The sequence below is a fragment of the Glycine soja genome, chromosome 13, assembly GCF_004193775.1.
Source record: "Glycine soja cultivar W05 chromosome 13, ASM419377v2, whole genome shotgun sequence".
Classification (NCBI taxonomy): Eukaryota; Viridiplantae; Streptophyta; class Magnoliopsida; order Fabales; family Fabaceae; genus Glycine; species Glycine soja.
The window spans coordinates 16,011,510-16,037,699 of NC_041014.1; the positions used below are offsets into that span (position 1 = coordinate 16,011,510).

General features: G+C 31.6%; 3 protein-coding genes across 4 annotated transcripts; 2 read left to right on the top strand and 1 right to left on the bottom strand.

Moving 5' to 3' along the window:
- Positions 1–5,340: 5,340 nt before the first annotated feature.
- Positions 5,341–8,134, top strand: LOC114381916 (pentatricopeptide repeat-containing protein At5g39680-like). Of its 2 annotated transcripts, XM_028341145.1 has the most exons (2): positions 5,341–5,821; positions 5,924–8,134. In XM_028341145.1, exons 1-2 carry the CDS (start codon positions 5,506–5,508, stop codon positions 7,615–7,617), a joined length of 2,010 nt encoding a protein of 669 aa, XP_028196946.1. In that variant the 5' UTR covers positions 5,341–5,505; the 3' UTR covers positions 7,618–8,134. The 2 variants fall into 2 exon arrangements, with proteins under 2 accessions (XP_028196946.1, XP_028196945.1); XM_028341144.1 differs by having other exon boundaries at positions 5,341–8,134.
- A 3,338-nt stretch (positions 8,135–11,472) lies between these two features.
- On the top strand, positions 11,473–15,174 carry LOC114380957 (reticulon-like protein B16). Its single transcript, XM_028340102.1, has 7 exons — positions 11,473–11,723; positions 12,295–12,380; positions 13,030–13,210; positions 13,297–13,438; positions 13,860–13,929; positions 14,429–14,603; positions 14,708–15,174. The coding sequence occupies exons 2-6, from the start codon at positions 12,344–12,346 to the stop codon at positions 14,593–14,595; spliced, it is 597 nt and encodes a 198-aa protein (XP_028195903.1). The 5' UTR covers positions 11,473–11,723; positions 12,295–12,343; the 3' UTR covers positions 14,596–14,603; positions 14,708–15,174.
- A 953-nt stretch (positions 15,175–16,127) lies between these two features.
- On the bottom strand, positions 16,128–19,456 carry LOC114381140 (cyclic dof factor 2-like). Its single transcript, XM_028340322.1, has 2 exons — positions 19,201–19,456; positions 16,128–17,803 (listed from the first exon to the last, which is right to left on the bottom strand). The coding sequence occupies exons 1-2, from the start codon at positions 19,375–19,377 to the stop codon at positions 16,514–16,516; spliced, it is 1,467 nt and encodes a 488-aa protein (XP_028196123.1). The 5' UTR covers positions 19,378–19,456; the 3' UTR covers positions 16,128–16,513.
- Between the last annotated feature and the right edge of the window lie 6,734 nt (positions 19,457–26,190).

A 26,190-nucleotide genomic window follows, 5' to 3' on the forward strand; every position in this document is an offset into this window, starting at 1 on the left:
ACTTTTCGCTCTTAGTGCGACAATTCAGGCTTAGCGCAACTCCCTCTGCACTAGGGCTCGCTTAGCAGGCCAAAACTCGCTCAGTGCAATTCCCTCTTGGGTTGGAATTGCGCTTAGTGCGCCCCTGCTCGCTCAATGCAATTCCCTCTCGGGTTGGAATTGCGCTTAACGCACCTTTCTCACTTAGCGAGACACCAAAAGATTTTATTTTCAAAATCCCAACGGTCAAACTAGGGAAAATGTCTTAGGAAGCTCCAAACAAAATTTGAAGACGATCCAACGGTTAAAGAATCCGGGATCATAATTTTACTAGAATAGGTTTAGGTAAAATTTAAAATCTCATAATTTCACTTTAGCTCAACAAAACTCCGCATAACTCAACATCCACATCAAGAAATTCACACATGACTAATTCAAGTCATACCTCCACTCATTCAAGTCAACCATATAGTCAAATAACACAATAAATACAATTAAACATCGATTTATAAATAGTAATATTTCAGGGTGTTACAACTCTCCCACCCTTTTAGAAATTTCGTCCCCGAAATTTACCTTACTCAAATAAAGATGGATAGGCTGCTTGCATCTAACTCTCTAATTCCCAAGTGGCGTCTTCTCCTGATGCACCTCCCCAGATCACCTTGACCAATGGAATCTCCTTCCCTCTTAGGTGCTTTGTTCGTCTATCATCGATCCTCAAAGGCAATGTTTCATATATCAAGTTCTCCTTCACTTGTACGTCATCCAATTTGATCGCATGAAATGGATCATGGATATACGTACAAAGCTAAGACACATGAAAGACATTGTGAAGATTAGAAAGTGACGGGGGTAATGCAATTTGGTATGTCACAGGATCGACTCTTTTAAGAATTTGGAAAGGACCAATAAAGCGAGGTGTGAGTTTTCGGGATTTCAATGCTCGACCAACCCCAGTCCACGGAGTGACTCTCAAGAATACATGATCATCAATCTCGAATTCCAAGTCTTTCCTCCTCTCATCCCGATAACTTTTCTGCCTACTCTGAGTAGTCCTTATCCTTTCTTGGATCAACTTTACCTTCTTAGTGGTTTGTTGTACCACTTCAGGTCCTAAGGCGAGGTCTTCTCCGGGCTCTAGCCAACATAGAGGTGTCCTATACCTTCTACCATACAGAGCTTCATAGGGAGCCATGCCAATGGTAGAGTGAAAGCTATTGTTATAAGTGAACTCTATCAACGACAGAAAACTCTCCCAACTCCCTTTTTGCTCTAAGACACACGCCTTCAAAAGGTCCTCCAACGACTGAATGGTCCATTCAGTTTGGCCATCAGTCTGAGGATGGTAGGCTGAACTTAGTCTAAGCTTGGTTCCCAACGCTTTGTTTAGGCTCTCCCAAAATCTAGAGGTAAACCTAGGATCTCTATCAAACACTATGCTAGATGGCACACCATGTAGTCTGACAATCTCACTAATATACAAGGAGGTCAATTTCTCCAAGAAAAATCTGATATTAATGGGAATGAAGTGAGCAGACTTGGTCAGTCTATCAAAAATAACCTAGATACAATCTAAACCTCTAGGGGTTCTAAGTAGTCCTACAACAAAATCCATGAAAATATTGTCCCACTTCCACTGGGGTATCCCCAAGGGTTGTAACTTCCCTAAAGGTCTTTAATGTTCTATCTTAGCCTTATGATAGACTAAACATGCATACACAAACTCACTAGCCTCTCTCTTCATGTTGGGCCACCAAAACATCATCTTCAAATCCTGATACATCTTGGTAGCACCAGGATGGATGCTCAAGTTACTCCTATGTCCTTCCTATAGGATCAACTTCCTAAGTTCAGGCACATTGAGAACATAAATCCTATCTTGAAGTCTCAAGACTCCATCTGATCCAACATTGAAACTACCATCTCTTCCTAACTCTATAGCTTCTAACTGAGTCCTTAGAAAAGGATCAGTCTTTTGGCCCTCCTTAATATCTCCTGGTAACTCACTGGTGATCCTCAAAGTTCCTAATCTCACACTATTAGGAGTAACCTCACATACAAGGCTAAGGTCTCTAAATTGTTCTAGGAGATCCATCTCTCTAACCATCAAGGCAGATATATATAGGGGTTTCCTACTCAATGCGTCAGCCACCACATTAGCTTTGTCGGGATGGTAGCTAAGCTCAAAATCATAATCTTTAAGAAACTCTAACCATCTCCTTTGACGCATGTTCAACTCTTTCTGACTAAACAAGTACTTAAGGCTCTTATGATCACTAAACACCTCAAACTTGGAGTCAAACAGGTAATGTCTCCACATCTTAAGGGCAAAAACTATAGCAGCCAACTCCAGATCATGGGTGGGTTAATTCCTCTCATGAGTCTTGAGTTGTCTAGAAGCATAGGCCACTACTTGGCCATTTTGCATCAACACTCCTCCTAAACCCATCTTTAATGCATCACAATACACCTCAAAGGATTCTCTCGAGTTAGGCAAAACTAGTACTGGAGCAGTTGCCAATTTTTCCTTAAGGGTCTGGAAACTATGCTCACATTTGGCATCCCACACAAAAGCTTGACCCTTGCAAGTTAGTTTAGTCAAAGGTAAAACTAACTTGGAGAAACCTTCTATGAATCTCCTGCTAAGCCCAGAAAACTCCTAATCTCAAAAACATATTTAGGACTCTCCCACTCAAGAACAACTTCTATCTTAGAAGGATCTACAGCTATACCCCCTTGAGATATCACATGCCCTAGGAAACTAACTTTCTCTCACCAAAACTCACACTTTGACAACTTAGCATAAAGTTGTCGGTCCCTAAGGGTATGCAACACAATCCTCAAGTGTTCTTCATGTTCCTCTCTAGTCTTGGAGTATACCAAAATATCATCTATGAATACTATCATAAAACTATTAAGGTAAGGGTGAAAGACTCTATTCATGTAGTCCAAAACATCATCTATGAATACTACCACAAAAAATTATCAAAAGACTAAAAAGACCACTTTCAAAACTATAGGAACTAAAAAGACCACTTTCAAAATTATAGGAACTAAAAAGGAATTAAAATATAAATTATATGGACTAAAAAAACTATTTTCAAACTATAAAGACTAAAAATGTAAGAATCATGAAATTATAAGGACCAAAAGAGTAATTTAACATTTTTTAAATTAATTATTTTTTTATAATTATCATTAAGTAAATTGATAATTTCATACATTATCAAATAATATTAAATATTTCAATTTAAATCTTTTTAAAATTTAAGTTTTTTAAATTATTTTTTTAAGTTATAAAACAAATAAAAATCTTTAACATTAGTAAAATAATATAGAAAATGTATTAAATAAAATGATATATATATATATATATAATATTAAATAAAATCATATAAAAATATATACAAAATATTAAATAAAACTAAAAAAAAGTAAAAAAAAATTATTTATTAAATAATTAAATAAAAAATTATTTACAATTTAAAAAAAATATAATTAAAAAATAGAAAAAATGACTTTAAAGTAAAAAAAAACTTTTAGAATTTTGAAGTCATAAAAAAATCTTAGGACTTAAAAGTCATAAATTAAAAAAAAAATCAGTTAAAAAAATAAAAATAAAAAAACAAAAATTGTGAGATGTTAGGAATTTCAATTTACAAGTCTAAAATAATTTACTCTAAAATAAATAATAATTCAAAATTAGCATCCAATTAGTAATTTCGAGAAAGAAAAAAAAATTCACTTAATGGCCATGGAATGGACAAAACAAGTCTTCATGCACAGTGATTCACTACAAAGAAGAAACAAGTCTTCCTCGATAGCGGCATCACACCATTGGCGACCTTCAACGACGTTGTATTGGAAAGATCAAAAGGCCACATCTCCGGTTCGACGGATTCATTGACCGAAGCAACCAAAGGCACGATGGTGAATGAAACATCCTTGGACACTGCCATCGAGATCTAAATCCTTGGGCATTGTCGTTGAGATCTGAAATACCTAAATCAGATTTGAAGATCCATAATCCCTGGACATTGTCCTTGTGCGCCGGCAACTCCTTGAACAGCTACACCACTCTCTCTTCCTCCAAATCCCTCCCCCACACCGAACGCCATCATCTCCCTCCACTTGACCGTGAGTCGCAGCGTCAGATGGTGGAGGTGGTCTCATCGGCGACGACTTATCTGAGTTTGGGTTTCGAGGTCCAAAATATCTCAGATCTGAGTTTTGGGTTACAGTAAACATGATTTTATTGATTTGTGGCTGAATATTATTGCATACAGAATGTGGAAGCTGAATATGTGTTTCAATTTTTTATATGGCCTATGGATTCTGATATTTCAATTTGGTCGAAGGGAGATTTGGGCTTTATGAAAAAGGTGAGAATGAATATACTAGGTTTTAAACGGCTTGAAATTGCTTAATATGGATGAGTTTAGGCTGTTTAGCCAAGTATTTTCTGGCTATTTTTAAGAATTGTCAGAAAAAAAAATTATCATAAAATGTAATTAAATAATAATAAATTTAATGTCACGTCATTAGTCATAAGTTAAGGGTTTGATTTGATAATAAGAACTAAAATCATTAGCGGACCAAAACATTATTACGGACTCATATTAGTCAAAAAAAAATTTGAGATTAAAAGTAAAAACTCAAAATAATTCAAGAACCAAAAACATAAACATAGTTAACCATAGTATAGTATTTGTTAGGGATTAATTTTATTAAAATATTCTTACTTTTTTTTCTTCTAAATTTTAATAAATTTATTATTAAGTCTTCAAAATAATTATATTTATTAGATGATAAAATTGAAATAGATGTATTGTGTGAAAACTATGAAACTCAACATATATTAGAACCAAAAAAAGGTCAAAACATAGTAAAAATTGCATAAAAGTGTAATGAGCAATCCGAAAAGAATCTACAATAAATTTTTCAATATTTTGGTTAGTGTTGAGTTCCCTTTCTCACATGATTTTTATCATCATGATCTTTTTTTTTTTTCGAATATCAATTTTTATGTACTTGAATGAGATAAGTTTTATATTTTTTTTTTGCATGCACAAATTTCATGTCTTAATTAGTATAAAAAATGTCCAAAATCATGCATCAAAATCGAAAACTCTGAAGAACTATTTTAGTTTTCTTTAAAATTTAAAAGTATAAAGAAATAAATTATTTTTTTCTCTAAAAGATAGGAAATTAAACTGTAATAATAAAAAACTTAAACAATTAAAAGTGTACTTTAGTCATCTTTCTACTACTTTATATATAAAAAATATTGAATAAAAATGTATATTTAATTTCTTAAAAATATAAAATTGCATTCAATGGTGAAGTAGCAGCATTAACATAAGGATGTTGTATGAAAAAAATTTAAAATTATTCTAACTTCTGCATTTCGGTTTTTGGGTACCTATAAGGCTTTAAATATAACAGGGATGTAGTATGTGCCTTACACAAGTTTCCTAACTACTTGACCTTGATTGATCCAAAACTAATACCAAAGTGAAACCAATGCTTGTTCTGAAACTGCCACGTGTCACCCCTGCATTTTCTATGTATCTGCCACATCTTTGTTCCCTCAAAGAAGTTGTTAACCTCTTGAAATTCTCTGCCACTGCAAAGAGCTTGAGATTTGGCAAAACCATCCATGCCCAGTTGGTTGTTCGCAACCAAACTTCAAAGGACAGTGACATCACTCAAATAAATTCACTGATCAATCTATATTCCAAATGTGGTCAATCGAAATGTGCCAGAAAGCTGTTTGACAGAATGCTTCAGAGAAACGTAGTTTCTTGGAGTGCCTTGATGATGGGGTATTTGCACAAGGGTGAGGTGTTGGAAGTACTTGGGCTGTTCAGGAACCTGGTTTCATTGGACAGTGCATACCCCAATGAGTACATATTTACTATTGTTCTTTCTTGTTGTGCAGACAGTGGGAGAGTCAAAGAGGGGAAGCAGTGTCATGGGTATTTGTTGAAGTCCGGGTTGTTGTTGCATCAATATGTGAAGAATGCTCTTATTCACATGTACTCAAGGTGCTTTCATGTGGATTCAGCAATGCAGATTTTGGATACTGTGCCCGGGGATGATGTATTTTCTTATAATTCCATCTTGAGTGCACTTGTGGAATCTGGGTGTCGAGGAGAAGCTGCACAAGTTTTGAAGAGGATGGTGGATGAATGTGTAATCTGGGATAGTGTTACATATGTCAGTGTTTTAGGCCTTTGTGCTCAGATTAGAGATTTGCAATTGGGTTTGCAGATCCATGCCCAGTTGTTGAAAACTGGTTTGGTATTTGATGTCTTTGTTAGTAGCACACTGATAGACACGTATGGGAAATGTGGTGAAGTTCTAAATGCAAGAAAACAATTCGATGGCTTGCGAGATCGGAATGTGGTTGCATGGACTGCCGTCTTGACTGCTTATTTGCAAAATGGACACTTTGAGGAAACTTTGAATCTATTTACGAAGATGGAGCTTGAGGATACACGTCCAAATGAGTTCACTTTTGCAGTTCTGCTAAATGCTTGTGCGAGTTTGGTGGCACTGGCATATGGTGATTTATTACATGGTCGTATAGTGATGTCAGGATTTAAGAATCATCTCATTGTTGGAAATGCTTTGATAAATATGTATTCCAAAAGTGGCAATATTGATTCTTCATACAATGTGTTCTCAAACATGATGAATAGAGATGTGATTACTTGGAATGCTATGATATGTGGCTATTCCCATCATGGACTTGGTAAACAAGCTTTACTAGTGTTCCAAGACATGATGTCTGCTGGAGAATGTCCAAACTATGTAACCTTCATTGGGGTACTTTCTGCTTGTGTTCATTTAGCTCTTGTACAAGAAGGATTCTACTATTTTGATCAGATAATGAAGAAATTTGACGTTGAGCCTGGACTGGAGCACTACACATGTATGGTTGCACTTTTGGGTAGGGCTGGTTTACTTGATGAGGCTGAAAACTTTATGAAGACAACAACACAGGTCAAATGGGATGTTGTTGCGTGGCGTACTTTGCTTAACGCGTGCCACATTCATCGAAATTACAATTTAGGGAAACAAATTACAGAAACTGTGATACAGATGGACCCTCATGATGTGGGAACATATACATTGCTATCAAACATGCATGCCAAGGCAAGGAAGTGGGATGGAGTGGTGAAGATTAGAAAACTGATGAAGGAAAGGAACATTAAGAAGGAACCTGGTGCGAGTTGGCTAGATATAAGAAACAATACGCATGTCTTTGTTTCAGAAGGAAGCAATCATCCAGAGTCTACTCAAATTTATGAGAAAGTTCAACAGTTGTTGGCAATGATTAAGCCACTAGGGTATGCGCCTGATGTTGGTGTTGTGCTGCATGATGTGGAAGATGAACAAAAAGAAGGTTATCTTAGCCATCATAGTGAGAAGCTAGCCTTAGCATATGGCCTCATGAAAATACCTCCACCGGGGCCAATCCGCATAATTAAAAACCTTAGGATGTGTGATGATTGCCACATTGCTGTAAAATTGATTTCAAAGGCCACAAATAGGTTGATAATTGTAAGAGATGCTAACCGTTTTCATCATTTTAGAGAAGGATTGTGTACGTGCAATGACCACTGGTAGCAATGTGAGAAAATTTTCTCTCGTGTTTGATTGAAGTGAGCATGGTGTTTTGTGAAGCATATATAAAAGAACTCTACATCATATCTGCATGCACTAAGAGCTTAAGGACATCAACCGTAATCTTATAATGTCAATCAAACATGGATACTATATATCCACAACAGCAATAGCCAAGGTGGTATTTTGTGGGCATTTGAATATCTAGAAATAAACTCCATTTTCAAGTGTCACAAAACAGTTTTGATGGCTTATCCAAAAATCTTGCAGGTTTGAACGTTGGATTGGTTTTTCTTTTTTCTTTTCACCAAAATAGGTTTAAAAGGAAAACTAATTACTATAATGGTTGGTCAAGAAAATACTTATCAAAATGGGTGATTTTTATCATCTAAAAATGTAGGAGGCGTCACCTTGAGTGACACCTTGTGTTCTTTAGTTGTCCTGCAACAAGATGTGATATTCTAATACATCTCATCATCCCGTGAGGTATTTAGCGTCTCAACTTAGCATAAGCTCTTGTAAAATTAAACTCTTGAGTTTACAATAGTTTATTTTCATTTCAACCAATCATTTTTATGTAAGAGAATAATCATATTAAATATTAAATAAAAAAATGGCATCTTTTTGAAATGAGATTTCTCGCTTATCTGTGTTATATTGGTGAGGCTACTTATAATAAGTATAAATGTATAATTAACTATGAAAAAAATAGGTACATATTATTAGTAATGAATAATAAAGTAATAGGAGTATGTATTTTTATTTCTTTTGGTAACAAAGAATAAAGTAACAAGAATATGTATTTTAGTATTATAATATACTACAAATCATAATAGATAAAAATTATTATATTTTTTTTCTCTGATATCCCTTTGCATATGTTATTATAGTGTGATATTGAACGAAAGTTTTGGTTTTAAAAAAAACAAATAAAAAAATTTTTAAGAACAAAAAAGTTGTCCAAACCTCAATTTTTTATATAAATTTTATGTTCAATATCTTTCAATAAATCACAACTAATTTCCTCATAAATGATCAAGTAGCAGACAAATTAGAAAAAAATATAAAACAAAAAATAATTTCAAAGAATAAAGACCAAAAAATAGAAATTTCATATAAACTAATTAGGAAAAAGTTCTATTTTGAGAAGCCTAAAAAGTGGAATCAAACAATATTGCAGATTTAGAAAGATAGAAGAAGTTGAAAAAACTAAAATTCCTTCCAATTAATTATAAACGAGCATACGGTCATTTAGAACGTAAGCTTTAAACGAATATAGTTAATTTTTTGTTTTGTCTTAATTCATGCACTTCACCAAAAGAACGCGAGTTTGAATTTCTTAAATTATTAATTGCTAATGCTAAACTTTTGTTTTTTCTTTTTTTAAAGCCATTTATATACAATTATTTTAAGTATCTCAATCACATGCTTTTTAGGCTTCAATTTATTTATACTATATAGTTGTGTTATAATAAAAGAGATTCATTTAGTTATAATATTATTTTATCTAAAATGCCATTATTATTATTATTTTTATCTCTAGAAATCGAATCAAGGAGATCTCTAATAACTCACATTCTACTTATTAATTGAGTTAGACTCTTGTGATAAAATATATTATTTTATTAAGTAAATATATTTTTAAAATAAAGAAAATAAAAATTATAGTTGTAACCAATTATAGTTGTAACCGTGTTTCAATTAGGGATGTTCACGACTCAATTTGGTTCAATTTTTCATCAAAAAATTACCCTAATCAAACTTATAAAATATATGTGGTTTAGTTTTTTTTATTTTCATTTAAAATAAAGTTTGGACCAAACTAAACAAATATTTTGCGATTTATTTCGGTTTGGTTTTGCAGTTTTTACTAAAATACTATTTTATTAAAATTTATATACGTTCTTTTCATCTTTTAAATTAAATTACATAAAAATTACTAATAACAATCTATCAAACTTATTAATATACTAAACCTCCTATAGTAAAAATATGTGAATTTTTCATATTTTAAATCAAATATATTTTTAAAAAGTTGTCTAAAAAAATGATATATATTATATAAGTTTCATATATATAACGTTACAAAATAGTGAAAACTCAAGTGATATACACATAAAACGTGTAATCCTAAAATAATATAAATATTAATATAAAGTGTTGCGATTTGTTTCAATTTGATTTGATTTCAAAAATACAAACGGTAAATTGAATCAAATCGGTCGGTTTGAGAAAAAAAATCATTCAAAAAAATTCAAAAAGAATTGGTTTGGTTCAATTTTTTATTTTTGAACGGTTTTCGATTTTTATTTTGGATCCGTTTGAATTTGAACACCTCTAATTTTAATTATTGTTTAACTTTTTACTATATAATTGTACTTTATCTTAAACTTTGTAATTATAATATACTCTTCATTTTTTTACTTATATTTTATAATCTTAACTAAAAATTGAAATAAAAATTAACAAAGTACATAGGAAAATAGAATATAGGTGAGTTTAGTTAAACTTTTTTTTAAGTGTTTTTTTAATAAAAGAAGCAATTTTTTGTTTTATAATCTAAAACAGATATTTTGGATCGGCTTAACCAACACTAAATTAAGTGAAATGGGTCATAAGGGCCTGTCATTATACATGTATTTGACCAGCACTAAATACCTAATGGGATATAGGAAAAACAAAAAACCATAAAAAAATCACTCATGATAATGCCTCCTACATTTATACGTGACAAAAATCACCCATTTTTATAAATATTTTCTTGATTAATCTATCATAATAGTTAAGTTTTTACTTATAATCCATTTTGATAAAATAGCCCATGATTTGATTTACTTCACAAAAATATACTTAATTTTTAATTGCATAACACAAGGGAAAACAGAAAGACTTTTTTTTTTAAGAAAATGAATTTCGATATAATCAAGTCAAGATACAAATATTATCATCCGTTATTATTATTTTATTTCTAAATTTTATTTTGTTAAAATATATTTTCTTTTTTGTCTGCATCTCAAACCAAAAACATTTTTTCTTTTACTTCAAGAAAAATCATTAAATAAGAAATAAAATTCACAAAATTTTATAATTTTTAATAAATTTCAACTAATATTAAAATGAATAAATTGAAGACTATATTACTTGCATTGTATATGTTCTGTTCGCGGTTTATTCAACTTCAAACAAGCACATTAGTCATTTTTAAAACAAATTTTAAAGGTTAAATTAATTTGTAGCACTCTAAATTATTTGAAACTTTTTAATATAGTTTCCAAATTTTTAAAAAAAATGTAGCGAGTCTCTAAACTTGTAAAAAAATTGTAATTGAGTCGTTAGGATTTTCATAAGCTCCATAAATTATTATTTTTCTGACAGTTTTAAGCCCTCAAATACTTAATTATTAAAAAAATTAAAAGATTAAGGATCCCATTGCAATTTTTTTATTTGGTGACCTAATTAAAATTTTCCAATTAGTTTAGAGATATACATATTAATTTAACCAATTTTAAAAAATAATTCTTAGTAATTAGAATTTTCTCCTAATAAATCATTAAAATAATTTTCAAAATATTTTTTTTTTCAATATAATTTTCAAAAGATAAACACTCATTTAAATAATTAAAATAAAAAAGTTTAAAATTTATGTACTAATCATGTAAAATATATTGTTATTTAATAAAAATATTTAAATTATTTTAATACAATTATTTTAAAATTCAACAAATTTATCTTCTATTATTATTAGATGATTACATAAAATTTAAATAACCCTTCTTTTCAAAAAGAAAAAATTGAACCCGCAATATTTTTTGTTCCGAAAAAAAAAAAGTTATTTGCGATACAAGTCATAATAATAAGCATAGTAGATTGGGACTTGATGACGCTTCTGAGCATTTTCTCGTTCCAAAGAATTGTGAATATTTGAATTGATTCCCCAATTTCATTCAATCTTTCCCTCATCAGTTTTAGGGTTTCGCCTCGCTTCCCTTTCTCACCCATAATTGAGTCTATATTTGATTCAAACTTCTCTCTTTCAACTCTCGGCTTTGCGTTCTCGGCACGATAATACTCATTTTAGGATTTCATTTGATTTTCCTCGGATCTTTCTGGTAAAAACTGCGTAACTGGTTTCAATTTTATTTCTTAATACGTAACATTTGTTGTTGTTGTTGTTGTGGAATGATTTTTGCCAATGGAAAATGTTAATCTTGATTTAGGTTTTCCTTTGATGATATAGTTGCTAGCTTGGATAATAATTCATAACTTGTCTCATTTTTTTTTATTGGCAGATTGTTAATTGTTAATTTTATTAGATTTTTTAGCAAGGGAGATCGAACTCGAGATCTTTCCCCCTTCCTTCTTTCTTAACCACCCAACCAACTTTATATCTCCTAATAATAACTTGTCTCATGGTTAGGATGGTTGTGACTAAAATATGATCTTTGTAATTTTAGTCTTATTTTTCTTCATATCATTGTTTTGTGTGTTTCGATTATCCACTCAAACTTTGGCAAGTGTTTGTTGTTCAAGTGCACGGGGTGCTGTTGTAATTCAGCTGACATGTTGGACTGTGATTTGGCTGAGATGACTGAATTCTGAACAATCATTTTGATGCTTTCTTATTATGAAACTTTGTTGCCGTGGTAATTGACACAGCTAACATGTTGGTTATATATCCAGGTCTGGGGTATCTGCTTGGTAGGACTTCATTTTTGGAGAGTTTAGTTTAATGTCTGAATCAGAAGCTGAGCTTCCTACTGCCTTTGGTATGTTGTAACTTCCCTGATAAGTGTTCACACATTGCCTGGTTTATAATATGCGTTCATTTTGGTGGAGATGTAGATAATTGAGCACGGACACATATATGAACTTTCCCCTGCTCGATGGGATATTGAATCTAAAGTTTCAAATAGTGGTCACAGTAGTGGTTTTCTCACGATCCTTGATACTGTGGGATGTGGTAGACAGATGCAGCTGATGTGGCTGCAATTGTAGTTTTTGAAACTCCAAATACCTTGATATTGCAGCCAAAATTGCAGTCGCAGACCATTGTTTTAAATCTTGATTGAATCTTCAGTAGCCTTTTTTATATATGGATACTTTGCTTCATTATGTACCTGTGGTAATTCAAGTTTGATTTTTCTTCTCTTTTTTTCCATCTGCATATTCTGTTCGTTTGTGTTGGGGGTCAACTTGGTCTTAATCTTAATGGTTTGGATTTGCAATTGAAAATTGTTTTTTGAAAATTTTATTTTTTTCCGTGAAGATTTGATTCCAAACCAGTTAAGGATTTCTTTTAATGAAATACAAACTTAGATAAAATTGCTGAAGGGCATAATTTTGCATGCTGCAGCTTTTTGCTATGGGTTCAATATGGTTATACTAGTTCTGATGTTTGCTTTGTTTCTTTTGTAGTTGGTGATGTTCTATTGTGGAAGAGGTGGCATGTTTCCTTGGGTGTCATTGTTGTTGCAACAGTTGCCTGGGTCCTATTTGAGTGGACCAGTTTACCATTTTTAACAATTTGTTCAGATGTCTTGCTGATTTTGATTGTACTGTTGTTTCTGCATGCTAACTATGCTTCCCTTAGAAATAAGTATGAATGCTCTATCCCTTGTATTTTATTTTTTATCATTTTCAACATTAGCACCATGTCATTTGTATCCTTTTCTTCTCAAGCAGACAACCACCAACATTACCTGAACTAGTTGTGTCAGAGGAGATGGTTAATAATGTAGCAGCTTCATTTCGGGTCAAAATCAACAATATGCTTCTTATAGCTCATGACATCACTATTGGCAAGGATTTTAGAATTTTTTTCAAGGTTAGTTTATTTCAGGTTACAGCCTTTCAGGATTGTGGCTTGGGGAAGTGTGACCCAAATAGTTAGTAATTTTTTTTCTAAAGATATATTTTTGTTGTAAAGAATTACAGGTTTTTATGATATTGTCTAGAAGGATTATGCATAATTTGGTAATGTCTTATGAAACATGCTGTCAATAACTCACTACCTTCCTCGAACCTGCTCTGTTGATGTAACACCTTCAAATGTATCATTTGTTTTTCAACAATATCTGCGGGCATTTCTGTTATATCAGCATCTTTTGGGGTTCTCCTAAGTTTTTTCTTTTCTATAGCATAGTGATTTTTGCACCTAGAAATGAGATAATAGAAATTATCAATATTGTATATGACTTGATGGAAAATCAACTGACATAATTCAGTGTCTGCTGTCTACATGACAGGTGGTGATTTGTCTTTGGCTCTTGTCTGTCATTGGCAGCGTCTTCTCCTTCTTCACACTCGCATATATTGGTATGCTTGCTTCACTAGTCTATTTGGTAAAATCAATTTGTGATGTCTCTCACTGAGACCATCCTTTCTCATTGATGTATAGCAAAATCCGTACATCATTTTTGGGTGTTTCAGTTTCACTTGAACCTTTTGGCTTTCCTTACAGTGCCTTTTCTCTTGTTTGGTTTTTTGTGGGTTGTGTTGGAGGCCATTTGTGTCCAACTCTATGCAATGTAATCCTTCTAAAACCTTCATTGTTGTATTTGCATGGTTTCCATTTAACCCATTGGATATTTGCAAACTCATGATTAGGTGCTTTTGAACCTATTTGCATGTCACAAGTCCTAATTGAAATCTTCATCTGTTATGTTTTGTGGACTGGAGAGTCATTTTGACAGCTAATTTTCTTGAACAACACATGTATATCCTTCATGTCTCAACACGAGTTGGGGATATATATGACCATCTGTTAATTTTATTTATTTATTTATTTACATATCTTCCTCTTTAATGGTGACAGGAACCCTGATGATGATTACTATCCCTGCATTGTACCACAAATATGGAGGTTATGTAGATAAATGTTGTGGACTTATACATAGCCAATTTTCAAAACATTATAGGATAGTAGATGAGAGTGTTTTCAACAGACTGCCACGGAATATATCAAAGGACAAAGAATCTTGATTTCCAAGGTCTTCCAACCCAGTTCATGTTCCTTGTGTGAAATTAACTATTATATTTTTGTTGGTTGTGTTGTTTAGAATCTTACCAAGCATCATATATGTATGGGAGACAGCTTTGTAGTTGAGATGTTGCTCAAGTCAACTGCCTCGTGGTAACTGCTTTCATTTCTGGACTTCGAAGAAAGGTTTCAACTTGTGTACATAGTTTGAGGATTTTGATGCCGGATTTTGGTGATCATTTGTTAAAATCTTCGGGAAAAAGTGATAGAAGTTGCACCGATCGATGACAGACGCAGTCAGCAGTATTTGAATATATTGTCACTATTTTTCTTTTAATGTAATGCTTCTTACTTACATGTGCCAGATAAATTTTTTAACTGATTTTATAAAATAACTTATAACGTGTAGTTCTTTTTTAGGTCCTGCCTAAGTTATTGCCAAAGGCATTCGGGAGAGATTGACATTATTGGTATTTTTTATTCTGATTGTGTTGGTATGAGAAATGTTAAACATTAGCACTCGTAACACACTTTTTGTAAACACATTTTTTTTATTATAGTGGATCAGATTTCTTATTTAATAACCTTTACATTTAATAACCTTTACATGTGATTTTGTAATTCTTAATAAATTTTAAATAATAATATAAGGTGTGTTAAAAGAAGTATGTTAGAGAATATCTTACGAGTATTGTTGATATGGCGAATGCATTTATTTTTGTTGGATTGTTTCTTGAAACTATCTAACAAGAGTCATGCAAAACCCTATTTTCATTAGCTTTTAAATTTGAATCACATCTTCTGCCTCAAGCTATCTGCGACATTGTCATTTCATTTTGCTTTCAACACATACATAGAGCACTTTCTTTCCCTCGCCACTTTTTCTTTTCCCCTTAGGCATATCCCACTGCCCGGTACATTCCCCCAAGAGGAATCCCACTACTCTGTTGGCTTATGGATCAAGGAGACATCAACAGTAACTGGTTGGTCTAGAAGCCTTATCTTACTTTCCCTCAAAAAACCAAAATTTGCAATATGGTTGAACAGCATTAAGAGTATCTTGTTGCAACCCCACCTCCTCCTGTTAACTTTTTGGGACGCAACAATCAAGGCATGGCTATGGTTAGGGCAAAGGAGTCTGTATACCATGTAATGTGTACCATCCCTTGCTCCGGCATGTGGTCCAAAATATTTTGGACACAAACTTGACCCAGCAAGCATAATATTCACATCTGTAATTATATTTTTGTATAAAGAAAATTGGATTAATTAGAATTTTGAAGGCCTACAAAATAGAAGGAATAACTACAAAAGGTTCATCTTCATTGTAGGACCTCCCTTGAGCTGCTACAAAAGGTTCATCTTCATTGTAGGACCTCCCTTGAGCTGTGCGCCACCACAAAACATAGCTAGGCTGGAGAGTTTGAATATATATCATTAATGTTATGTTCAGGTCTCAATTTTTCTTAGTGATTTGAGAGCATACACGTAGTGAGAAACATACGTTATATAACAGAATAAAAATTCAATTTGAAATCTAATTCTTATTTACATGCATATTGAGATCATGGAAAACAAATACATTGTGTCTCTCTAGGCCACATAAAATCACCTATGTACAAGAAATAAGAACTAAGAAAGGCATCGAAACAAAAGGGGAGTAAAATTGTCGAGCCACAATCTATTGTGAGATACCCTCAAAAGAGAAGGCTCTTCTTTCCTTAAAAGAAATGCAAGGAAAACTAACTGTAACATTTGTTTCAATTTATTCCGTTGACCAACAAGAAGACGTAACTCTTACAAAAAAAAATGGCTAGTGAATCAATATGTGACTTCCTCAAGTACAGTGAAATACTGCCATGTCAGTTGGCTCATCTACTGCTGCATCCAAGACACAATTACAAATTATAAGCTACAGGATTATGAGGTCTCCTGAAAGTTAATTGACCTAGAGAGTGCTGCTGGATTGGCATGAGGGACAGGTGAGTTTTTTATTACACGATTTTTTTCACCACCCTGTGATGGGAGTGATTTGAAGAGTCCTCCCCCAGGAAATAAGTCTGCTTTATTATTTTTAATACCTAGTGTTGTCCATATAGAGGTTTTTGCTGCTTCTCCTAGGTCATCAATCCTCAATGTTTTCGGAACCCATAGACACTTTTCTTTATTATTTTCCTTGCTATGTTCATCCTCAACTGCTACCCCATTTGATTTATGCATGTTTTCTTCCCTTGAATGTTTGCCCAAGGTTAGTGAGTTAGGACCAGAGTTAGACACTGTAGTATTCAGTAATGATGGTTGCGCTAGCCATGGGATGCTCCGTGCACCCGGTATAGTAAGACTCCAATAAGCTGCTGCAGGATAGAGAGGCATGGTAAATCCTTGTGGGAAAAAAGGAGGTGGTAATGGTACCAGGGAGTTCCACGGTGCTGGATTCCAAGGGAAAGGCCAAGGGGCACCAGGAAAGTAGGGAACATGAGGTGGGAAGGGATGACAATTCTCTATGACTTGTTCTTGGGACCTATTGGTGGTTTCACCTTTCGTTGGCTTCGTTGACGTGTCAGAAGATTTATTGGAATCATCATTCACTTTCTCTCCACCAACATAAGTAACAGGAATTTCTAGTTCTTCAGAGCCATTAAATCCATTTGTTGTGGAATTGTTCACTGCTTTATCAGCAAGGTTCAAAACAGATGTCATTGATTCACACAAGGGTCTATCAGACCCATATGCAAGGAGTGTGGCATTACAGTTCAAGGAAGGATTACTGACTCCATTTGACAAGTCCGGCTGGGAACTCGAGAGTGCTGCTTCAGGAACAGTTATATGACGATACTGCGAAGCAAAATTCTTGTTCTTTCTGCGACCAGCACCCACAGGAACATTCCTCATCACTCCACCAGCAGTCCAGTATCTCATGCAATTCTTGCAGAAATGACGGGGTTGGTTGACATTGTAATTATTGTAGTAGCAGAACTTGGTGTCCATGCTATTGCAGCGGGGGCAAGGCAGTATTTTGTCCGGCTTTCTCAGTGTTTTATTTTGTGAATTTTCACCTTGTTCTTGCTCAGTCTTTTTTGAAGTTTTCAATGTAAGATCCTCCTTCTCGGTAGAGGGGTTAATAGACCCTTCCCCTGATCTTGAGACAGTATCAAGATTGGTCACTTCATCTTCCTTCTTACTCTCAGTTGTTTCCTCTCCCATTATGTCCTGCATTCATAAAAACAGCTGCTGAGTATGTTGTTATTATAAACTAAAAATTTAATATAAGAATTAATACATTAGTGTATGAAAAGGATGGCTCATAATTTTACTGTGTTAGATTTCTGCCTTCTGCAATTACATATGTTTGTCCAAGTCACAAAATAAATTTAACTAAAAATAAACTTTGAAACACAGAAAAAAATAATGTTAATATTGACAATGCTGCATGGAAAGCCAGTTCACTGGGATTAGGAGAAAACAAATTCAGTACCACAACATCTAAGGAAAAGAAAAACAAAATCTCCATCCCTTGTTTCGGACTTGCAGGGCAATGTCAATTATCAAAATCCCAAAATGCCGTGGTTCATCAACAAACATGTTAATCCAATATTTCCTCAAAAGGTTAAGGTTGAAAATATTACCATTCAATGACAGGCTAAAACCAAGGGAAATGAGAATAATTGAAAAGGCAATCAAACAGGAACGTTGTACAGCAAAATTGAATAATATTGAATTTATTTGAAGAACTATGAGCTGAGTATCTGCAGCTGCAGCTCCATTATTCTTTTCTTAGAAGATAGAACAACAATTATGAACTCAAAAGAAGACAAGGCTAACAGTAATTATAGACAAAAATTCAACTACCCAAAAAACCAAAGCAAAAAGTATAGTGAAATGAGCTTGAAACTGTAAGATGGAGTGTTTTCAATTCTTCTGTTTCCAGATTTAGAAAGAATGATATATAAAATTGAAAAGTCAAATAGAAAAGGCATTTTATCAACTAAGAACGATTCGTCATTTGCTACCAGAAATATTAGGTGAAATCAGAAAAAGAAAGGAAAAATCAGATTGATGTCTATAGATGTTCATATTTAACACACAAATAAGAATTTAGAAGCTGAACTGCAAACATACAAAGAGATGCCACCAGTGTCCAAGAACCAGCAAGTAAAGAAAATATACACACAAGTAAGCCCAGAAACAAATTGAAAATTGCTCAAATAATGCTAAACTCATGCTGCAGTTTCAAAACTACAACATTGCTGAAGATTCAATCCAAATGCTGATACCATTAGAGCAACATAACTGTCGCAATTCATACCATCAGAAACTCCAACAGCATAAAGTCAAATATAGCATGAAAAACACTTGCACAGTTGCACAAGTGAATTAAAGTTGTAAATGTTGAAACAAAACAATAATGAACACCTCAGATCGAACAAAACCCAAATCTCAACTGAACACTAAACCCCTTCAAACAAAACCAAAACATAAAAATACAAGACAGTACAAGTAATCAACAAAATCTCTGATGCCTACAAACCAAGAAACTAACATCGACCCACTAAATCTTTTCGCATTTCCAATATAGGGCCACTCTCAAAATCAATAATTTTTCACACCTGCTGAATCTCGTGTTCTTCACCATCCCCATTGACACTTGAAGAACCACGGTTCTGACCAACACTGTCACCAAAAACATCACCAGAAGAAAATGCCGGAGCTCCGGCGGGGATCTCCGGTGCCGGGATCGTATTCCCGAAGAGCTTCATCATCGTTGAGTCTTTTGCCACCAACATTTCTGTTTCTTTGGTTTTTTATTTTTCTTTCTTTTTAACTTTTCTAACACTCCTTCGGTAATCATTATTGTGTTAATTAATGTTATATCATCGTTAACTTATTTATAAATTTTATTGGTTACTGTTAATATTGTTAATATTATAAAGAATATAGGTAAAAACTTAAAATAATAATTATTTTAGATAGTTTTTTTCTTATTAGGACAATTGTAATGAAACGGATAAAGAATAAGGATAAATAATCATAAAAATGCCGCGTGTTTTTTTATTTTGTTTTTTGGGTTGTTTCTGAAAAGTGAAAAGTTTTAGAGAGTGTGTGTGGTGGCACGTTGTGTGTGGGAAAGAGTGTCGTGGTTGTTTGATTGTGCACTTTTTTTGTTTGTTGATACGGTGAGGTGAAGAAGGAAGCCGATGGAGACTGCCATGGGGTGATGCTATGCCAGATATGCAACAATGATTTTGAGCCACAACCACTTTGTGGCAATTCAAAGATGCTTCTCTTTCTCACTCTTCTCTTTCATTGAATTGCCAAATACACCACGTCTCTTGTTTTGATGACGCAGAAGAGCTTTTCAATTGAGTAAAGAAGAGTACATATTATGGCAGCTCGAAGACTTATTTATTGACTAACACATCTTAAATTTATCACAGAAATTATGAATTAATTTTTTTAAATATATTTTTATAAGGGACAAGAGATTAAGAGTAATTAAGTTTTATATTGAATATTAGTCTCATAACTAATTAAAAAAGTAAAACTTGTAAATGGAAAAATATATTTTGACATTTAAGTCCTAAGGGATGTAGACACTTGAAAAAGATAAGAAGAGATGAAAGGTAAATGATTAATAAGATTGGTGATATGATGTGAAGAGAAGAGAGATAGAGAAAAATGAAAATTGTTGGTGAGATATTTAAAAATTTTGGATGTCAAAATATTATCACTTGATGTAAATAAGGGTAGATATATAGGTCAACACCTGTGATTTAATATTTTAAAATAATCCAAAGTAAGCCTATGCTTCCTCTTTTGTTGTAGTGGGTGTAGGGTTGGATTTTGGTTTGGATGGAGTGGGGGTGGGTTCCAGCACAGGCTTTCGGAATGCCTGTTTTGGAATGAGTATTTTAGAATTTTTGTCTCGGAATCGTTATTTAAAAAGAAAAAATGCTTTCAGAATCATCTTTCCATAAGTAAAAATGTTTTTAGAATGATATTTTCATAAGAAAAAAATGATTTTGAAATGGTCTTTTCGTAAGAAAAAATTGCTTATGCAATGACTATTCCGAAAGCATTTTTGCTTATGGAATAGCCTTTCCAGAAGTGTTGTATAGTCTAGAATGGTAATTCTGGAAGCAAAGTTATTTTTTTAGTGTTATGGAACACTTACCCTAGAAGGTAAAATTATTTTTATTGTTGTGGAACACTTATTCTAGAAGTTATTTTTTATCGTTACATAATCCCTACCAAAAACTATTTTTTTTACTTTTATAGAACACCTATTCTAGAATTTATTTTTTACGTTATGGAACGCCAATTCTAGAATGATATAATATGAAAAGGATAATTTGGAATTTTTAAAAATTAGGAGGTGCAGGATTCAATACGGGAGGTGCAAGATTCAAATCCCTTCCAATAAATAGCATGTGAATTCGGGTCCTACTTCTTATTTCATCCAGCTAAGGAGACTTTTGCTTTCTGCACCCCACGTATTTTTACTTGCTTCTCTTTATTTTGAAATATCCCAAAATTATCCTTCTTGTAAGTTCCCCTTACCCTTGCTGGAGTTTCTAGGGGTGTTCAAAATCGAACTAAATCATTTGTAACCCTTCAAATCGATCCAAAAATACTGAAAACTGCTTAAACCGAAAATTGAAAAAAATTAAAAACTAAAATCTCGCATTCTTTTTGGGATTTGGTTCGGTTTTTGGATCTTGTTATAAAAAACTGAACCAAACAACATATTGTAATTATATTTATTTTTATTGTGATGATTAATAATAAGGATTAAATAATTCATTACTTTTCATTTGCTTTATATTTAGATGCATATTTTACTTCCATATGGTAAAAAGGATGTATTAATATTGTTAAAAATTAGTGTTAAATAACAAGTGATGCATATACTACTATTATGATACAAAAAGAGTTGGTGATATCATTTTCTATTAATGCTAACTAGAAGTCAAAATAATAATTTTTAACTAAAATATATTAAACAAAATTAAAAAAAAATATAACATGATAATTATGTAAGTTTAGTCAATAGATTTTAAATTATGATAATAGATTAAAAAAGTCAAATAGAATCAAACCAAACTGCAAAAGTTTGATTTGGTTGGTTCAAATTTAAGATTATATTCAAACTGAATAACATTTTTATTTTATGTTTAATTCAAATGACTTTTTGTCTAAAAATCAAATCATACCACACCACTAATAACACCCTTGGAAGCTTCTGCACTTAGCTCCCTTAACCTCAACACTGTACCTCTATCTCAAAGCATTTTGACTTTGTATTTGGCACCTATGATTTTTTATTTTTTATTTTTACTAACTGACGACATGTATTCAATATGACTACAAGTAGGCCTGATCCAATTTTTCAAGCATTACAGCTTAGAAAGTTGACCCTTCAATCAAAAGAAACTTGCTATTTACAGCCCCATTTTCCTAAGTACAACTCATCCCTTCTCTTTAGATTTTAATCATCCACTATATCATTTTTCCTTAAATAGGTACACCCCTTGTAACCCCTCTTCTTCTCTTCCATAAACCCCACTCTTCACAAACATACTCCTACTTATCTCCTATCAATTGGTATTCATTTCTTTATACATCTTACTAGCACAATAAGCCATGTTATTTTAGAAAGACATTTTCGGTGGTAGTAAAACATACCTTAATGAATGCACTTAATGAGTCGTTGCAATCATTGATGTGTGCATGTTTATTTGAATTTTGTAGACCTGAAGTTGAGAGACACACTAGAGACACGGAGTTAAGTGGCTAAAAACACATTCAAAATTGGCTATGCACAAAACAATGTCAAAAGCTATTGCCAAAAACTTGGTTTTGCAATTAAGGTGTATAATAGATTAAATTAGTGATCACTATACCTTGAAATGCAGTACCACGTGAAGAAAAACACACAATATTACACATAATAAAGATGGAAAATGCAGTATAATGTAATGAATATGTGGTGAAGATGAGGTTCAGAATTAGAATTTAAAGAACAATAAAGATATGATGAAAATAAGATTTTAGATGAGATTCAAAATTATGGTTTAGAGAACAATAAAGATAGGATGAAAATAAAATTTTAAAAGACTAAAAAACATGAAGGGTGTAAGTTAAGGGATTAAAAGGATAAATATGATAGGAAAAATATAAAAAGGAAGATGAAGTGTGCTTAGAAAATTAGATGATGTAAATAGCATGTGCCCAATCAAAATTGTCCAACTTTAACCCATGGGATGAGCTTAGCCAGCCCAGTGTTAAATTTTAAGAAATTTGAAAACCTATGTTGGAAATTTTAGTGAATTATTGATAAAATAAAGAGTAAAATATGCTTTTGATTTTTATAAAATTTCCAAGTTTAGTCTTAATTCTTTTAATTTTTTTAATCCATTTTTAATTCCTCTAATTTTGAAATGCCTGATTTTATGTCTCAAATACTATTTGAACTTTTTTTTTATCTCTTTATAAACCACAATTTAAAGTACTTTAAAAAGGATTAAAAGAGGTGTATTTAAAATTGAAAGGGATGAAAATTGGACATTTCAAAATTAGAGGGACAAAGATCAGATAAAACTTTGGAGGAACTAAAATTGAACTTTAAAATTTTTGGAGGAACCAAAAATATATTTTATCTTAAAATGAATAACTTTTTCTGTTAAAAATAACTTACTATATGAGAATGTAAAATGTTTATAATTCATATAAAATATTACTTACTTAAAAGAATTAATTAATTTTTATTTTAGTTTCAAGAAGTATCCTGGATTTATTTTTACTAAAATATGTGTTTTTTAAATTTTTGCTACATAGGATGACTGGTGCCTTGCATTCATCCCTTGTCTTTTTGCAAGTGTCAGGCTAAGGTTTGACACCACTATAGGAAGAGTGGTGTAAATAGGTAGAGGTTTGTTTTGTCTCTTGCAAAAGAGGTGTCACCCTGGTTGTTTCACCTTGTTTTCTCGTTTACAAAGGAGGCGCCACCCTACAAACTAAAAAAAATGACAACAAAGATTTCCTATTATGTTTTTTTTTTCTACAAAGTACAAAAAATGACAACAAATATTTTCTACTATATTTTTTTCTACAAATATTTTTTTATACATAGTAAAAAAAATGGAAACAAATATTTTCTATTATATTTTATTTTCTACAAGTATATTTTTTATACAAAGTAAAAAAAATCAAAACAGATTTTATGATGAATGCATTGATGATTTCTTAAGTGTGGTTTTGGGCAAAAAATCTATTGTCATTTTTTTTACTTTGTAGAAAAAAATATAGTAGAAAATATATGTTGCCCTTTTTTTACTTTGTAGAAAAAAATATTATCATGCATTTTAGAAAATATCTAAAAACAAGGACACATGGTTTTTGAAAAAATATCTTTACATTGTTTTTGAAAAGTCTCATCAAAGTGCTCTAAGTCCCTATAAATATTTTTTTTATAAATACATGTATTCTCAGGATGATACCATCCTATTTGAGACATGAACATATACATATATAACAGTACAATTATCTGAAGAATAAAAAAACAGTACAACTAATTCTCCCAATGCAAATTCTTTTTATAACAAAATTCAAACTCAAGATATTATTATAGAAAAATTAAACATAAACACTTGAACCAACTTATTATTTGAACCATCAAACTAGTAGAAAAGACACATCAATTATTTTAAAACCAAGTATTAAATACCAACAAAGAGTAGCTTAGTCGGTAAATAACTCAGTCTTTTAACTATGCTAACAAATGTTTGATTCTTGATTTATATATATAGAGAGGAGAGGGCAGGGAAGGAGGTGAGATCTAGTTACTTCAAGAGTATTTCTAAAAAAATTATTTTTCATTCTGATCATTTATAATTTTCTTTAAAATCTGATGGTTCTAATGCATCTCTACTTAATCTTAACCATTAAATTTTAAAAAAATAAAAATACAAAGTATTACAAGAAAATAATTTACTATTAACTAAATTTAGTGACTCATTAATATTAGTGTAAGTAAAACTTTAATGATGAATTTTTAAAATTTACATATAAATTTTATTTATCACTAAAGTTAATTTTTTCTGCACATAGTATGACCGAATTGATATTAGAGATAATATTTACTTTAGTAATCTTTAAATTTCAAAAGATTATAAGATTAACTTAATGATAAAAGAATAAAAAAAAATGATGATGCATTTAGTGCATAGTCATTTTTCTTATAATTATAAGTCAAATTCTAAAATTTATACATGTGAAAAAATATTTTATATTAGGCTTAATTGTAAAATTCATCCCCTTATTTAATCTATTACACTAAATTGATCTGTTTATTTTTTAATTCATTATTTGAGTTTTTCAATATTTCAAAATACATTATTTTAGTTTCCAGAGTTGATTTTAATCATTGACTATCCATTGACCGTTAAATTTTAAACATTAATTAGACTAGAAAGTTGAACAATATTTTCTTAAAAAAAGAATTTAAAAAAAATACTTATATATGGAAGGACTAATATAAATTTTATGCAAAATATAATATTAATATAAGAATTTAAAAGAGTCTGATTCTTATTTTTTAAGTTATATTAATCATTCTTTAAGTATTCTTTTTAAGTTCTTATTTTTTTAAAAAATATTGGTTAATTTTTTGTTCTAGTTAAGATTTAAAATTTATTGATCAACTATTAGTCAACCGTTAAAATCAGATATGAGGACTAAAATAGTGTATTTTAAAATATAAGAGAACTCAAATAATGAAATGAAAAATAAAAAAACTGATTTAATGTAATAGACAAAATAAAAAAATGAATTTTGAAATTAAATCGTTATACTAATATAAAATTTCTTCGACCACAGTCACATGTCATCATTTCATGTAGTATGATTACTGTTTTTTTTTTTAAAAAAAAAAAAACTTTTTCTTGTGGATAGGGTGGGCTCTCCTCTCCACTTTATTTAACAAGCGAATTAAACTGACATCAAATATATTATTTTGTTTAATCAATGATATAAAAAAGTTTGAACTCTGATATATAATTGTGTTAAAAACTATAAAAAAAAATAGTTTTGTTGCTTATAATATCCTAATCCGCGCAAGTAGAATTATCTATAACGAAATATACATATAATTTCAAAAAGGGAAAAGAATGTGTAAGTATGAATGAACTGAAAAACAAGAGTCACTTTCCTCAATTGATATCTACTTAATGCACTAAATAAATAGGGTTCTGAATACTATCATTACATCATTTTTTCTTCCTAAACCGAAGCTTCTTTTAGGTGATAATATTGTTGGGTCTCAGTATTATAATCAAAAGACGGGTCCAGTAGCACTTTTAGGCGATTCTTGATTCCACAACTTCGCAAAGTAAGAGTAATAGTATAATGTACCAAGAACTTCAAAGGAGACATTACAAGTCAAAACCTATAAATTAAATGATTTATATGTTGGATCTTCTAATGAAAATATCTCCCTAAAATAATAGTGCGATAAAGCTTAATTTTAAAACGTCCAAGATAGAAAATAAAAAATGTTACAACATATTCTGAGTGCTTTTCTACTGATTAATGAATGACCT